This window comes from Carassius auratus, unplaced genomic scaffold (genome assembly GCF_003368295.1).
Source record: "Carassius auratus strain Wakin unplaced genomic scaffold, ASM336829v1 scaf_tig00017073, whole genome shotgun sequence".
Taxonomy (NCBI): Eukaryota; Metazoa; Chordata; class Actinopteri; order Cypriniformes; family Cyprinidae; genus Carassius; species Carassius auratus.
In genome coordinates this window covers 138,722-157,037 of record NW_020524739.1, presented here as the reverse complement: position 1 = coordinate 157,037, position 18,316 = coordinate 138,722, and the positions used below count along the sequence as shown (strand labels likewise).

Here is an 18,316-nt window from a genome sequence, read left to right as displayed (position 1 = left end):
ACTACTTGTAATGTTCCCATTCTAAACAGTGACACGGGGCAGTGCAGTTGTCTCTCAATTATGTTAGTTACCCTTTTCTGATTGCGTCTTTGCATTGACTTTGAATGTAATTTACTCGCGCAGATCGTTGAACTCGCGTTAAATCCATGATTTATATTTTCGTCTGATTGATGGTCATCAGCGGTTGGGTAGAAGATAACAAATCCCATCATTCCACACGCCTTCTTAGCGTCATCAAACCACTCGATTGTTATTGTTTTGGTAGTGCGCCCTCTAATAGCAGGTCCTACAACCTGTACCTTTAACCACTGATTCCTAGTTGTGTCCTCTTTCGAAAGACCAAACCAAGTATTTTCGCTTTCACAATGAAACACAGCATTTCCACGACATGGTGACGACACGACATTGTGACGTCAGCAGCAACAAGACTACAGTGAGACTCAAAGTTACTTCTTCTTTCTTTGCGTGAACATTTAGGCGGTGTTATGCAAATGTTCCCACACATTGACGTAGACATGGCGGTGTATTTAAATGAGGCTTTTCAGGAGGGCATGGACAAGTCTTAACTTTTAAACGAATACCTCTTTAGGTTTGAGACTTTAGTCTTTGCAACGTTAGGGATCTCATTTATGCATGAACAGCTTGTAACACTCCAAAGTGAAAATTGCCCTTGAAATTGCATCATATGACAGCATTTTTATTATTCTTTTATTCATACAGAAAGTTTGGTGTTACTGAAGTTTTTTTAGGAGTAGTTTATATTCTGTGACTACTTTCTGTTGATTTCTCAGTTTTGAAAAATGCTTCTGAGGTGGCAGAAACACCAACTATAATGAACCTTCACAACTTTGCATTCAGCATGCCAACTGTTAGGATTTAGGTTTGTCAATCCACCAATAGCCCCACAATGAAATTGTAAGCATTATGGAGATTTTGTTTTTGGAAACACATGTTCTTTATTAGCGCAAGGAATTTTATTTTCCTATTTATTTTTACAGCAATTCTTTTTCTCAAATCACAACACAACCTTTATTTGCGTATCATAGTGACAGAAGAGAAACATTCAAAAAAGGCTGGTTTAAATTCCCTAGAGCTCTTGAGCATGTGCTCATGATTAACTTTTGATTCTTCATTTCGTTTTGCAATGCTTTAAGAATATAAGGAAATATGTTCTGTGTGTTTTTAATTTCAACTGTATTTTCTTCAAGTATTAATAGAAAGCACATGGAGCAACTGATACTGATAACGCATGGATATATCTTAGGTATTTTTCTTCCCCAGTCAAATATGAATACTCATATATATGAAATACTCAAAGCAATGAAAAAACAAACACAATCACATCAGTACCATTGCTTTTTTTTCTTCTTTGCATTGAATTTGGCATTGTGAATTCAATTGCTTTGCCTTTAATTTTGGCCATAATAATGCCACTGGCTGTTCTAGGTATAAATATGAAAAAGCAAATAAACTGGTATTGGCATATTTGAGTCTAATGTGATATTAGATAAAGAAGAAGATAAAGGTGCCCTGTTTTATAAAGACTTATAAAGAATCTTCTAAACCGCCAGCAATTTAAGAGACCGCAAAAAGGTCACCTTACATACCGATTTCAGCCCTGAAGAGACAGAGGTTCTCCTCCTATGAACAAGAAAATCTACATAGTGTTCCCAGATCTGCCTGGTTAAAGCTACTTGATCCACATCCTCCTCCGCCGTCTAAATTGGGCCAGTGGGTCGAAAGCAGTGGAGCCTTGTGAAAAAGAATCACTAGTTTGCATGACTGTGGGCAGTCTCTATCAATCAGAAACACAATGCTCGGAGGGAGAAACTGAGGCTCTGATATTCTCCTGGAGGAGCAGCCGAGTAGAACCAGTGTCTCAAGTAGTGACGGAAATGATTTTATTAAAATGGATCAAATGATACTTTGCCGTTCTTGCTGGCAGTCATCTCATAACTGAAGTTTATGTTTATGTGATTTTGTTTATTCCTTGGAATGATACTCGGCAATATAATACATTTAGCACCAGCTACACCAAAAGAAAAAAGAATATTTTTATATAATATTATAAAAATACAATATAATAACCAGCTACACTCTAGAAACCTTTTTTATTATGTTTTTTACAAACACAAGTCCAAAAAAGTTGGGACACTGTACAAATTGTGAATAAAAACAGAATGCAATGATGTGGAAGTTTCAGATGTCAATATTTTATTCAGAATACAACATAGATGACATATCAAATGTTTAAACTGAGAAAATGTATCATTTTATTTATTTGCTTTCTTATTTTGAAAACTGCCTGGTCCTCCCTACTTTATTTTATTGTATTTCTTCCTAACGTTTTTTATTGTATTTTATTTAATGATTTTGAATACTCAGAATATTTAATCAAGTTATAAAAAAATATTTCAGTAGGACTATAATCAACCTGACTATATAAGTTATTCTAACAAAAGTCTTTTCTAAGATTTAGGTCAACTATAAATAGTCACTAAACCGACTTGGTGAAATATATTTTCCTGTTCTTGCTTCATTTTTATTTTCATATTTTCTGTGACTCCATTGGTAATACCAGTGATTGAAATATTACCCACTTCAACTTTAAGATAACATTTGTGTTTCCACTTTTTGCAGTGATTAAAATAAGACATTTGAAATGTTTTTCATTTTAAAATACAGCTGCAGGTCCAGAGCTGTGACTCTGGTACACAGGAACAAATATTCTAAAATGAAGTCTCCTGTTCCTTCCTGAAAGCCTGAAGCCACTGCCTTCTCAGCTTGACTGCTGTGTGTTTTTCTTTGTGTGTATTTTAGCAGACGCAACGGCGAGTGACCTTTCACCTCCCGGACGGCTCTCAGGAGAGCTGCAGTGACAGCGGGCTCGGAGAGCAGGAGCCCAATAGCGGTGCCAGCATCACCCAGCCTCTGCCCTTGGGCTTCCCTCAGGAAGAGTACTATGAACAGACCTCACCGAACAGCCGCACTGAGGGTGACGGCAACTCTGACCCCGAGTCCAGTAAGTACTGACTGCTGTCCTTTACCAGCACATTTTCAGCAGCTGAGCAGGCAAAAGGCAGAGGGATATCAACTGTGACCGCCTCCATGCTGCCTAGGCTGAAAAATTGCTTAGCAATGTTGTTATTTTACGTATACACAGGTTTTTAATTCTTCATCTATGAAAACATTCAGATGAGTGTGTTTGACCATTGCGTCACATATTTCTCACACTTTGATATATGCATTACTGTTCAAAAGTTTGGGGTTGGTAAGATTTTTGATATTTTTTTTATGCACAATGAGGCTGCATTTATTTGACTGAAAGCTAAGTAAAAACAGTAGTATTGTGAAATGTGATTTACAATTTAAAATAACTGTTTTCTATCTGAATATATGTACAGTATTGTTCAAAATAATAGCAGTACAATGTGACTAACCAGAATAATCAAGGTTTTTCGTATATTTTTTTTATTGCTACGTGGCAAACAAGTTACCAGTAGGTTCAGTAGATTGTCAGAAAACAAATGAGACCCAGCATTCATGATATGCACGCTCTTAAGGCTGTGCAATTGGGCAATTAGTTGAAAGGGGTGTGTTCAAAAAAATAGCAGTGTGGCATTCAATCACTGAGGTCATCAATTTTGTGAAGAAACAGGTGTGAATCAGGTGGCCCCTATTTAAGGATGAAGCCAACACTTGTTGAACATGCATTTGAAAGCTGAGGAAAATGGGTCGTTCAAGCCTTTGTCAGAAGAACAGCGTACTTTGATTAAAAAGTTGATTAGAGAGGGGAAAACCTATAAAGAGGTGCAAAAAATGATAGGCTGTTCAGCTAAAATGATCTCCAATGCCTTAAAATGGAGAGCAAAACCAGAGAGACGTGGAAGAAAACGGAAGACAACCATCAAAATGGATAGAAGAATAACCAGAATGGCAAAGGCTCAGCCAATGATCACCTCCAGGATGATCAAAGACAGTCTGGAGTTACCTGTAAGTACTGTGACAGTTAGAAGACGTCTGTGTGAAGCTAATCTATTTTCAAGAATCCCCCGCAAAGTCCCTCTGTTAAAAAAAAGGCATGTGCAGAAGAGGTTACAATTTGCCAAAGAACACATCAACTGGCCTAAAGAGAAATGGAGGAACATTTTGTGGACTGATGAGAGTAAAATTGTTCTTTTTGGGTCCAAGGGCCACAGGCAGTTTGTGAGACGACCCCCAAACTCTGAATTCAAGCCACAGTACACAGTGAAGACAGTGAAGCATGGAGGTGCAAGCATCATGATATGGGCATGTTTCTCCTACTATGGTGTTGGGCCTATTTATCGCATACCAGGGATCATGGATCAGTTTGCATATGTTAAAATACTTGAAGAGGTCATGTTGCCCTATGCTGAAGAGGACATGCCCTTGAAATGGTTGTTTCAACAAGACAATGACCCAAAACACACTAGTAAACGGGCAAAGTCTTGGTTCCAAACCAACAAAATTAATGTTATGGAGTGGCCAGCCCAATCTCCAGACCTTAATCCAATTGAGAACTTGTGGGGTGATATCAAAAATGCTGTTTCTGAAGCAAAACCAAGAAATGTGAATGAATTGTGGAATGTTGTTAAAGAATCATGGAGTGGAATAACAGCTGAGAGGTGCCACAAGTTGGTTGACTCCATGCCACACAGATGTCAAGCAGTTTTAAAAAACTGTGGTCATACAACTAAATATTAGATTCACAGGATTGCTAAATCCCAGAAAAAAAAAATGTTTGTACAAAATAGTTTTGAGTTTGTACAGTCAAAGGTAGACACTGCTATTTTTTTGAACACACCCCTTTCAACTAATTCAACTAATTGCCCAATTGCACAGCCTTAAGAGCGTGCATATCATGAATGCTGGGTCTTGTTTGTTTTCTGACAATCTACTGAACCTACTGGTAACTTGTTTGCCACGTAGCAATAAAAAATATACTAAAAACCTTGATTATTCTGGTTAGTCACATTGTACTGCTATTATTTTGAACAATACTGTATATATTTCCATATGTAATCTATTAATGTGGTGGCAAAGCTGTGTATTCTTCAGCCGCCATTACTCTTCAGAGTCACATGATCTTTCTTTCTTTCTTTCTTTCTTTCTTTCTTTCTTTCTTTCATTTATTTCATTTATTTCATTTATTTCATTTTTTTATTTATTGTATCAATACTGAAATCAGTAAATATTAGTTCATATTCATAATTTTTCTAAAAACCATACTTTTTTGATGAATAGTACAAAAGAACAATGTTTATTAGGAAGTATTATGTTACATTATGAATTATAATGTAAAAAAAAAAAAAAAAAAAAACTTCCTGACTCCAGACTTTTGAAATAGCGCTGGACGCAGCATCAGAAATGCAAAGTTTATTGGGTACATTGCTGCTCAGTGAACATTATGCTACCTTCTGCAATAGTGCTTTGCAGAATAAATAATGCTTGTTTAGGGGGGGTATTTATTTGCTCAAGTTGTTATTGTTTAATGAGGCGCAAGAGCTGGTTAGTATTTACTGCTGCGATACTCTATATTGCACAGCCTTTAGTATGACCGACTGGACTTTGTGAATGTAAACTTAGTAGATCTTCTTCATCATGCTGCATAAAAGCAGTTATTGTGTTTGATTCTCACCGTGACCCAGGGAGGTAAAGCCCTTGTATCTCAAACACTGTAGGATGGTCCGGTGCGTCGGGCAGATCCTGTGATCAGCACAGATCTCTTCATCTCTTTCTGGCTTACACATCAATAATATGGCTGAAATACCATAATGCTATTCATGTTGTTTATGGCAAAACAATACTGAGAGAAAAAAAAAAGCACATGAATAAAATAAATTGGCTTGTGTACACCTTCAGATATCCAGCCAAACTATGACACTCACAGTGCTGTGTAAGAATGAATGTATTTCTTCAGCTCTACTCCCGCCAAACTATTTACACACACATGGTGGTCTTTGCTCTAGATTAGCTTTTGTTGAACTGGCCTGCTCTCTCTGATAATGCAACGTGTTATCTCAAGCTGAGCCCTATCCTATAGTGTATATGCATTTAAATCCATATTTTTATTTTTTTTACATTCATATATACTGTATGTCTGATAAACTAGACAGTATTGTTTTTTCTATGCATACAAACACCTATCTCACATATATACGCATATCTCCATATAAAATGTTTTGACACCCTATTTTTACATTATATATGTATATGTGTGTATACTGTATATATATATATATATATATATATATATATATATATATATATATATTTTATAAATGATCTGATTATGTAATTATTTTTAAATGAGCAGCATTTATCTAAAACAAAAACAATGTGAATATTGGGGTGACAGAATTTCAATAATTAAGTATTAATTTACATTAAACACTGAGCTACTGAAATGAAACCCAGAAATTACAATTCTGTCATCATTCGCTCAGCCCCGTGTCATTTCAAACCTCAAGACTTTGTAATACTGAATGCTAATTAGCAGATTTGTCATTTGTGGGTAAACTCTCTCTTAAGATAAGAGATAAGAGACAGACAAAAATAGTACCACACTGCTACTAAAATAATAATAATAATAATAATAAAAGTACTTTTAGCTAGTAACTTCCCAGCTATGGTAGCAGGTTAACAAGTAGCCATTGGCTTGCACAGTATTTACCCCCATAAATATGTAAATGGCTACTCTCAACTGTTCTTATTTTGTGTTCAACAGAAAAAGAAACTCATACAGGTTTGGTGAGGATGAGTAACTGATGACATAATTTACATTTTGGGGTGAACTATCCCTCTAAGACTGAGTAGTAGTTTTGTTGTTGTTGTTGTTTTTATGTTTTAAGCTACATGTTACAGTCATATACAGGCTTAGGGCTATGTGCAGTTTAGTATATTATATTCCTGACATGCACTGGATGGTTTGTATACCACAAACTAATAATTCCATATCTGACTTTTTGGAATTTTTTGGTGTACTATTTTTTATATTCTGAGTGATCACAACAAGCTGGATAATGGGCTGATTCTGTGCATCATCCTGTAAAAAGAAACAAACAATAACACTAGTAGTGATTTGCATATGCTAAGTGATTGCTCTGTGGCTCATTAATATTCTGCGATGGATGCATCTCAGGCTTCATAAAATCAGCCTTGTAAATGGGAGCACGACGTCCGTGTCATTTGGGAACTGGGTTAATTGGCAAAGTGGGCACCTTTTTTGGCAATCCCCCCACTACCCCCTCTATCTGGAGGCTAAAATGCTCTCAGGTAATTCAGACAGCAAATGATATATGAGAAATATGAGAGGGTATTCTGAAGTCAGTCTTCTTATCGCTTTCTTTTCACTTCAACTTCATCTGTGCAAGCAAACCATTCTTTGTACACAAAATCTATCATTTATTCTATTGTCAAAGCACAAGCTGAAAAAACCTGAAAGCTTCCAAACTGACAGCCTCATGAATAAACATGAGCAATCCAACGCTGCTTAAAATGAGAAATACATCATGCACTTTCATCCCAAGATTATTTGCTGTTGTGCAAAAGCCAGATTGATAGAAATCATGTCATTTGTTCATAATCGGCAGAAGAGCAGTTCAAGATGGCATAAAGCAGAAGAGAAAAGGCTGACATCATCTCCTCAAGCGTGATGGGACCACCCAATGTGTGCTCATTGAGGACATAAGTTAACCATCTCATTCGGTCCCCATTTCCAAGCCCAAAAGTTCACTGATATAAACTGTAGCCGTGGCTGAGAGTTCAAAAAGAGAGATAGATCCCCTCTCTGTTGACAGACTCTGAGACTGTGAGAGGAGTGCATCGGAGGCGTAGGGAGCCCAAGACGGATTAGATATGGTTTTATCAATGAGCAGCAGGCAGCTGTATCTGTGGCAATCGCTTATCTTGTCGTCTCAATTTGAAAAGAGTGAGAACAAGAGAGAGAGATAGAGAGAGAGAGCAAGACGAAGGGGGATTGAGGAAAAGAACAGAGTACCGGTGGCAGACGCAGGGAAAAGGTGATGTGAAGCAAGTTTACGCACTGAAAGGTGGCATGGCAAGGTCTCGTGTGTCATTGCGATTTGAGTAATAGCAGTTGGAAAAGCAGAGGAAATGGCATTCTTGCGACAATGTATTTCTCCGCTCCTTTTTAAAAACAGCGTCTTTATTAGACCGCCCGCTTTCGAAATAAAGTTCATGTGGCATTTATGTTACAGTTATTTATGAGGCAGGAGGTTGTTCGTTTTATGGCTCCCTTTTGCTTTGCCTCCTCGGGCTTTCTTTATCAAACGGTCACCAGTATATTTGCTCATTTTTACCAAACTGTGCTGTGAGCAGCTCAAATTTGCCACAGCCTCTGGCCGATTGGCTAAAGACCCCAGTCTGCTGTTTGCCGAATTAGCATGGACGTTGTTGTATCTCTGCCACCACCCTGTGCTTCCATCCTCCCGAACAGCTGGCAGAGAGAAAAGGGAACTTCTCGTGCAATGAACATTTTTAAATCTTCGCTGTCTCTTCAGGTGGCCAACCCTTTGTACTTAACATCAAACAGTATTATGCATTAAAGTGTATGTTTGGGATCAGTGCCGCCGTGGAATCCAGGTGGTTACATATTAATGCAAACAAGCAAACAAACGTAATCTTAAATAAATTTTTTCTGGTTTTAACGAATCGTTTGGACGCAGTGTGTAAAATACAATTATATTAAGCTTTGCCTTGAAAGTGTTGAGTCTAGTGTTTGTAAGGAGGTGGGTATTGCGCACTACAAAGCTAATTTGCCATAATGGTGTGCTCCGTGATTGCATGAGTCGCATTGTTTCCTTCCAAATAAGTCAGATTAATTACATAAGGGTTATTTATAGAGCTATAATCATGCAGCATTGCAGTGTGTGTTGATTTACATCCTTAATAACCCTCGCAGACGTTGAACTGGTGGAAACCTCGTAGCAATTGCATTATGTTTTGTATGGCCACCAGGTGACTAATGGAAAAGAACAGCTAATGAAGAAGCTTGTTTTTTTTTTTTTTTTTTTGGAATATATTTTAAAATGCAATTTATTTCTGTGAAATTTTCAGCATCATTACTCCAGTCTTCAGTGTCACAGGATCCTTCAGAAATCATTCTAATATGCTGATTTGCTGCTTAAGAAATATTTATTACTATTATTATCAAAGAGTAGTGCTGCTTATTTTTTGTGGAAACGGTGATATGTTTGTTTTGTGGATTTTTGATGAATGACAGTTTTAAAAGAAACAGCATTTGAAGTCGAAACATTGTAAGATAAATTTATTTACAGTCACTTTTAAACAATAAAAAAAAATCTTATTGAATAAAGTAATCATTCCTTTTACCTCACACTTTAGAAGTTTTAAAACTTTTGGTTGTGTAAAATAATTCATTACTGATATAGCTGCATTTCCCCCCCATTGTTTTTAAACATATTTTTTAAGCGTATGCTTTCAGAAATATAACTTTTTGTTTTAGTTTTTTACCCCAAAATTCTGAATGAATTCTGATGTAATGCCACATTCATGGAATTTACTCAATATTCATCTTGAATCATATAAATGAAGTCATACATAGCTTATAAAGTGCCTTCATGAAGTCCATTTTCCTTTTGAATATGATTTTCTCATGCATCTACAGTAAAGTCTAACCAGTTTAGTCTCAGGGAGTCTCCATATTACCAGCTAATATTTTTTTATTTTTTATTTTTTTCTTGCAGTGTCATTAGTAAAGTATTAGCCATTGAGAGAGATTTCCTGGTGTGTAGCATATGGCCTCATGTGACCAGCTTATGTCTTGCCTTTCTAAAATCTAATCTGGTGTCTAAAAAATATTTTCAAATAAACCAATCCATTTTATTCAGTCTAAAAATAATAAGATTAGACTTTTAATAATTCCGATACGCTTTCAGCATAAGAGCTTCAATGTATACTTTCCCTAAGTGCTTTCATGGGTGTTTTTTGTCATTGTTTTCTCCTGCAGTGTTTAAAACTGAATCAAGCATGGACTTGGTTAAGCCTAAGAAATGAAATGCTCTCGCTCTCTTTCACTATGGCAGAGCATAGCTGTTATTGCTGTTAGTGGTTTAACAGATGCTAGCTTGGCCTTTTCAGATAATCTCAAGCGGAGCATGTAAAACAATGCTATAAACATGGCACAAAGTGATGGGACGCTGTGTAAAATGCATTTTCATTAAATCAATTCAGGCTGCCTATTATTTTCTTCAGTCATTGGTAATGAATGTGTAGCTTAATTACACTACATTTTATTTTCCATTTCCCAATCAGAATCCACCCTGGAAACCTTTTATTCAAAATTGTGACTTTATATAGGTACATGAACTTCTTACAATCAAAAATAATTGCTTAACTACCGGGAAAACAGGCTACGTGTTTGAAACTGTTCAGCATTGCTTTTGTTTCAATTTTGAAATATCATGTCAGGTTTTAGTGTAAAAAAATGACATTGTGAAATAATATCTGCTTCAGATGAAAGCGTATGAATCAGTGACTGACTGCGAGTCCCTGGTTGATGTTGAGACATCCTGAAAAGCAAGCCGTTTTAGCTGTTGTCCCTTTTCATCATAATAGCAATACTCTGACTGATTTAAGCATAATATCTCAGTCGGAGTTGTAATATGACACAACTGCATCAAAGCAATGCCTGTATTTCAACCATCATAGTAAGTCATCCCATCCCCGGCCCAGCATGCATGAAAGCTTGAGTCTAAAAGGAATAAAAACAGATGAGAAATGAAACGACTGGGCTGAAAAAGCTTTTTTTGCTTGCATGCTTGTTAAAGACCTTCCACGGGACACCAGTAATCATATTGGGATGGTCACTTGAACCAAACCGTATTTGCAAAGTTGGCTTCTCTCGAGCTAAACAAATAACTGATTTTGTGCTGCAGGGTTTTGGAACCTATTTCCAGCTGCTGCATTAAGACCGAGTTAAATTAAACCAGCGGCAGGACGAATGTACACATTTTTAGTATTCTCATGCCAGTTTTGCCCTTATTTCTTTTCTGTCTTTGCCTGTTTCATGTCTGGCCCTGGTCAGGTGGGATTTGATTGGTTTCATCTGTTTATCTGTCATAGCCAAGAGGGTTTTAGGGGAAGAATTGACTCTTTGAGCTGATATTGAGGGGAACCTGTTTAGTCTACTTCAAATGCCATTGACAGTTGTCTTGGGGAGACAATGTATTGATCTGGAAAGTCAAGTCAAAGCACTAAAATCTCCTTTGTTTCCCAGGAAGAGTTAGGAATGTGTCTTACAAGAAAGCTCCAGGACAGTGTATTAAGTGTTGTGCTGCTGGGGATTGAGCCGAAAATAAATAAATAAATGATTTATTTTTAATGTTAATTTAAAAGAATGCAGCTGTTCATTGTAAATTAATGTTTGCTCATAATGCCTGTTCATTTCTACAACTTAAAATGTTCATATGTATTAGAAAATTATGGGAAATGAGAACAATAACTTTTATATATTCATTTAGTTGGTTTTGGTTTCACACACTCATTCTGATTGGAGACTCATTTGAAGTGTTTTCTGAATGAACAAAAGTTCTGAATGAAAACTGACTGTGGAACTCTCTGACTGGGATTTCAAAGGCTCTGACAATTAAAACAGCTATTCGGCGCTTGTTAACATGTTCAGTAAGTCTCATGTCTGATTTGGAGGATGGATCAGTAGCTGTCACGTTTGATTGCATCTCTGGATAAAGTATTCTGAACTCTGTGGGGGAACTTCAAACACCCAGCTCAAAAGCACTTGCTAACAACTGGCTATCAAGGCGATGCGTCTCATTTTTCTGACAAGTAATATGATTCTGAAAATCGAAATCACCTGTTCTTGAAAAACCAAAGACGAAAGAAAAACAGATTCACAAGGTAAAAGATAATTAAATATGCATGCGCTCTCTTCAATAGGAGAAATCCACACGCTAGCAGCATCGACAGGTGCTGAAGATTTGGTAGAGATTTTTTTATGAAGGTTGGACCTGATTTTCAAAGTCAACTCTTGACACTTTGTAGTATCATTATTGTCCATTATGTTCCAAACTTCTTATAAGCGGGACAGATTTAATTTAGATTGATTTTAGACTTCTGTGTATATCTGTAAAACTCATAGAATCAGAAATGAATGAGAAAACTTTAATTTGCTCAAATTAATTTGATTTATTTTGCTGAAATATTTGTGTGTTTGCGCTTTAAAGTTACTTTTTTGAAATATGAAAAGTACTTTTTTGTTATTATTAATATTATTATTATATAAAATACTTGTTTATATTTGTCATATCATTTTAAATTCATATAATAAATAATAATACAATAAATAAAATAATTATAGCATGTTCAGCGATTTATATTTTCATAACCAAACTAAAACCAAAAGTTTCCCATCTTGGGACTGAGGAGGTCCTTGGACCGGGTGTTCATTCATCCGTGATAGTCATGACCAGTAACAGGCTGCAAAGGCACTTCTGTTCATGACACTTTGAGGCTTCATCATCTAAATGTCATTGTGATTACGTTTCTCCCAATTGGCATGATTTCAGTGGCCACTATCATATGTGGTTTCCAGAGAGATATGTACAGTATTGTTCAAAATAATAGCAGTACAATGTGACTAACCAGAATAAGCAAGGTTTTTAGTATATTTTTTATTGCTACGTGGCAAACAAGTTACCAGTAGGTTCAGTAGATTCTCAGAAAACAAATGAGACCCAGCATTCATGATATGCACGCTCTTAAGGCTGTGCAATTGGGCAATTAGTTGAAAGGGGTGTGTTCAAAAAAATAGCAGTGTCTACCTTTGACTGTACAAACTCAAAACTATTTTGTACAAACATTTTTTTTTTCTGGGATTTAGCAATCCTGTGAATCACTAAACTAATATTTAGTTGTATGACCACAGTTTTTTAAAACTGCTTGACATCTGTGTGGCATGGAGTCAACCAACTTGTGGCACGTCTCAGCTGTTATTCCACTCCATGATTCTTTAACAACATTCCACAATTCATTCACATTTCTTGGTTTTGCTTCAGAAACAGCATTTTTGATATCACCCCACAAGTTCTCAATTGGATTAAGGTCTGGAGATTGGGCTGGCCACTCCATAACATTAATTTTGTTGGTTTGGAACCAAGACTTTGCCCGTTTACTAGTGTGTTTTGGGTCATTGTCTTGTTGAAACAACCATTTCAAGGGCATGTCCTCTTCAGCGTAGGGCAACATGACCTCTTCAAGTATTTTAACATATGCAAACTGATCCATGATCCCTGGTATGCGATAAATAGGCCCAACACCATAGTAGGAGAAACATGCCCATATCATGATGCTTGCACCTCCATGCGTCACTGTCTTCACTGTGTACTGTGGCTTGAATTCAGAGTTTGGGGGTCGTCTCACAAACTGCCTGTGGCCCTTGGACCCAAAAAGAACAATTTTACTCTCATCAGTCCACAAAATGTTCCTCCATTTCTCTTTAGGCCAGTTGATGTGTTCTTTGGCAAATTGTAACCTCTTCTGCACATGCCTTTTTTTTAACAGAGGGACTTTGCGGGGGATTCTTGAAAATAGATTAGCTTCACACAGACGTCTTCTAACTGTCACAGTACTTACAGGTAACTCCAGACTGTCTTTGATCATCCTGGAGGTGATCATTGGCTGAGCCTTTGCCATTCTGGTTATTCTTCTATCCATTTTGATGGTTGTCTTCCGTTTTCTTCTACGTCTCTCTGGTTTTGCTCTCCATTTTAAGGCATTGGAGATCATTTTAGCTGAACAGCCTATCATTTTTTGCACCTCTTTATAGGTTTTCCCCTCTCTAATCAACTTTTTAATCAAAGTACGCTGTTCTTCTGAACAATGTCTTGAACGACCCATTTTCCTCAGCTTTCAAATGCATGTTCAACAAGTGTTGGCTTCATCCTTAAATAGGGGCCACCTGATTCACACCTGTTTCTTCACAAAATTGATGACCTCAGTGATTGAATGCCACACTGCTATTTTTTTGAACACACCCCTTTCAACTAATTCAACTAATTGCCCAATTGCACAGCCTTAAGAGCGTGCATATCATGAATGCTGGGTCTCATTTGTTTTCTGAGAATCTACTGAACCTACTGGTAACTTGTTTGCCACGTAGCAATAAAAAAATATACGAAAAACCTTGATTATTCTGGTTAGTCACATTGTACTGCTATTATTTTGAACAATACTGTACTGTAGAGAAGCTCATTATCAAAGCATTAAAATGCCTGTATGTTTGTCTTGGATACACATACATTTTTCATGCTCTTGATTCACTTTGTGAACAGAACCAGACTGCAGACTCCAGTTCCATCAATCAAATGCATTTTGTTAGAAGTCTATCATCCCTCAGAAACACTTGCCTCTTTGACGTCTACAGAATCCAGCGTGCTTGATTTGACATGGTGCAAGGGATAGGTACAAACAGTCAAATGCAACAAGAAAACACAGAAAGAAACTGAAAAATTGATATGTTGATGTTTTATTAAATGCCATTTGTTGCCAATAGTTTGACAAGAATTTGTTTTCTCTTATACAACAGTAAATACTAAAAACCTCGGGTTTTGAACAAGCTGTCGCATGGAGACTAAATGTGAGCTTCAGATATTGGTTGCATGTGTGATTAGATTATGTTCCACTTAATCTTAATTTGTATTCATTTAATTTATTTGTCTAGCAACATGAATAGACCGTGCAGTCTTTTTTTATTTTTCCATTTAAGGTAATTTGTTTAAACCACTCAAAATAAGAGTTTTTATTATATTATTTATATATGACATTTCAACAAAATTATGCCTGATTTCTTACCGGCATCTAATGTTAGGGCTGTTGTGTCTACACAGAGAACTGGGTCTCTAAAATATGCCACGGCGAATTGATTAAAATGCATGTCCACACCTCTTTCTCATTTTTCTTATGCAGACAGTGCCAAGGATAAAGATGGGCCTCAGATAGGATTATTGACCGAAATAAACGAGTGTCAATATTCTTTTAAAACTAAACAGACTCAGCATCTTAGGGGGTTGTATTTTTGGTGACAGTAACTTTATTAACCCGTGACATTTTTTATTTTTATTTTTTTTTTGGTGTCAGGTTAATAAACCACTGAACCCATTTAGTATTAGTGCAAATCACATATTGCATATTCATGAAACCAAACATCTGTAAATTCTTCTGTAAACTAGGGCATTCAGTCGATGAGACATCTGGGCTATTTAAGATTGATATTTTGAGAGAAAACCTTACCTATTGTTATATCAAAGCAAAATGTAGCTCACTCTATTTCCAATTTATCAACAAGAGGAGTGAAACACAGCTAATATGAGACCGATCGAATGTGAATAAGTGATCGTTTTTAGCTCCCAGTCCTTTATCTTCACACGCGTCTGTAGAATGTAATCCAGGCGTGTGTGCGTGTGCATGCAGGAACCGGATTACCTGGTGGCACCCTGTGGTCCGGTGATCAATGTGAGCTCTGATTCTTTGATAAATTGGTATTCTCAAACAAATGGATGACTTCAGAAAGAGCTCGGGGCCAGTAACACAGACAGATGGAGTGTGGGAACAAGAGAGCTTTGCTGAGTGGAAGAAAAAGGATTTCATTCGGGACACATGGAGGATGGATTAGACTTGCCCTGGCAGGAAGTGTTTGGGCTAACAAAATATGACAGGAGCTTTTGAGGGCTTGACACTGAACATGGAGGTCTGGCAGAGGCGTAGCTCGCGCACAGAAGAGCTGATGCATTCATCACATTTACCATGGTCAAGTTCACAGGTCATGATGCTGCTACCCAGCATCTGTGGGACCTCCAGGCAGCGAAGCACCAGGAGGGTCAAGCAGTTGCCTGCCACTTTGCGCCGTCTGCGTCGAGGAGAGCCACCGAAGTGCACCTCCAGCTGCTGTGCCGACCAGCCACCAGTGTCCCTGTGCCCTGATTCTTCTGCGCACCTGCTTGGTTGCATTGATTTGCGCTCATTCCAGGCAGTCCTAACTCCCAGGGGTTTCAGCTGTTCAGCATCTGTCACGCCGTGCAAAGTTTTCCATGTTGAACCAGATACTGTGTATGAATCTTTATTTACCATGTTCCTGCTCTCTAGTTAAAAAAAGACAGTCCTTGTTGGTGTTCTCTGATTAAATTTCATCATGCTACCATGGGTCCAAACACTGCGATTTAATTAAGATCTACAGTATGGAATTATGCACGTCATTTGCTGTGGGTGTAAAACACTAGCATTATATCTGAGCCATAATTTCAAACTTTACTGTAAAAAAAAAAAGAAGAAGAAGAAGAAGAAAGAAAATGAGACTTGCAAATATTAATAATAATAATTATACATTCACAACCTTTCAAGCATTATATGTTTATTTATATTATTTATGGTACATGTAAATTAATATACCAAAAATATTCTACATTTTATTTTAAAACATGCGATCATTAAGTGGATGACATTATTCAACACCAAATTTGAGTTTTCCATATTTTATTTTATTTTATTTTATTTTATTTTATTTTATTTTATTTTATTTTATTTTATTTATCATCTAGCCTTTCTAATAATAAAAAATAATAATATTGTGTGTGTGTGTGTGTGTGTGTGTGTGTGTGTGTGCGTATGCATGAAAAAAAGGAAAGAAAGATTTTTTAATTTTACTTAATAATACAGATTTTCAATATGATCATAAAAATCACAAAAAAATCATATTTTTTCTGCTTTTTAATGTAATTTATCATTCAAATTTCATTTAAAAGTTAAACCTATAGTGTTTCCATTATATATAGTAAAATGTCTACTGGTAAACAACTTCTAGTCCGATTTCCAAAGCGGGTCTGCAGCGGTTTTAACAGAGGCACGGTGTGTGTCCTTGATTGTGTAGCTGGCTTAACTAGTCGGTCACAGCGGGAGGCAGATGTTGTCTTGCGGCATGGCCGTTCTCCTCTGCCACTTTGATGTCTGATGTCACTGTGCATGCAGGTGCACTGCTCTTCTGGGTTAACTCTCTCACTCTCTCCCGGTCTCTCTCTCTCATGCCCGTGGTCAAAGCTGCAAGTGTCACACCAGGGGATATGCCCATTTTAGAGTCAGTGAGCTGTAATAATTGATGATCAGACCTGCTGTCAGTGTAAAAATGCAACTCCAAACGAGGCACGGCGTACTAATCCACACACACACACAGGAAACTGAAGCACAGAAGCACAGTTGCAAGCGAAGGTATGACGAGAGGGCCAGGCGTGAGGACAGCAGAGGCACAATTGCACCAGCTGATGAGTGTTTTGTCCTTGAAATTGTAGATTTGCATTCTAATGACGAGAGATGCTCTACTGATAATACACGCCTTGATGCGCTTCAGCTCGTAGATCTCTTTTACACCTCCACACTCTACAGTTGCAGTTAATTATGCATGTCTTTGTAGAGACACCGTGTCTCCAATGGCAACCCGCAGGTAGAACCCATAAAGCAGGCCCCGTGTTTATCCAGTGAATGCCCAAGCCCTTATTTTCAGAGAAATGTTCCTGCTCCATATTGCTGTCTCACACGGCCGTGAAGGGGGTTTCATAAGTTAATAATGAGAGAACCTGAAGGAGCAAAAAAACACAAGCCAGCTGAGATTCATATGGGTAATGCAACATCTTCCGCGGCACAGACGCCACCGAGCCGGGCTGATTTTTCAGCAAGACGCATTATGCCGAGTTATGGTTCTGCTTAGTGCTAAATCAAAACACACGTTTTTCAAACCAGCCTGTCCTGTGACTAATCGTCCTATTAAGATCTCTAGTAGGCATTTCATTATGCCAAAGGTATTTTACATTTATAATTCTTAACGAACACGGTGTACAAGGTGTATCTAATTATGCATTTTACACTCCATTTCTTAACAACATCGGTAAACACTCTTAAGCATGGGAACTGGATTGCATATTTGGATCCCGGTGTGATGGTGCACACCTGTTCTTCCCGTCTGAGAAATACTGGGTAGCGGAGCAGAGCGTCTGATTATAGCTGCCTGCGCCGAACGGTGGGAGATGCTTTTAATCATTCTCAGGAGTTTCGCGTCTCTACCTTTCTGCAGGGCTGCCTGGGTATGCGTGGTCGCTTTGTGACGAACAGCCTTTTGCTTTTTAGAATGATTATTCCCATTATTCCTCAACTTAACTGCCCATAGCCACACACTCCCTGAGTCACTTCCATCTGTTTTACCTTTCGGAGCATCTGTCATGGCTTGCAGGGACATCCACCTCTCGAGTCGGAG

General features: G+C 37.5%; 1 protein-coding gene across 1 annotated transcript in view; it reads left to right on the top strand.

Annotated features, from left to right (window-relative positions):
• Positions 1–388: 388 nt before the first annotated feature.
• Positions 389–18,316, top strand: part of LOC113075491 (protocadherin-9-like) — a 63,078-nt gene continuing 45,150 nt past the window's right edge. The window contains exons 1-2 of the mRNA XM_026248209.1: positions 389–433; positions 2,821–3,022. Of these exons, the coding sequence (XP_026103994.1) occupies positions 389–433; positions 2,821–3,022 (247 nt within the window). The remainder of the gene's footprint in view (positions 434–2,820; positions 3,023–18,316) is intronic.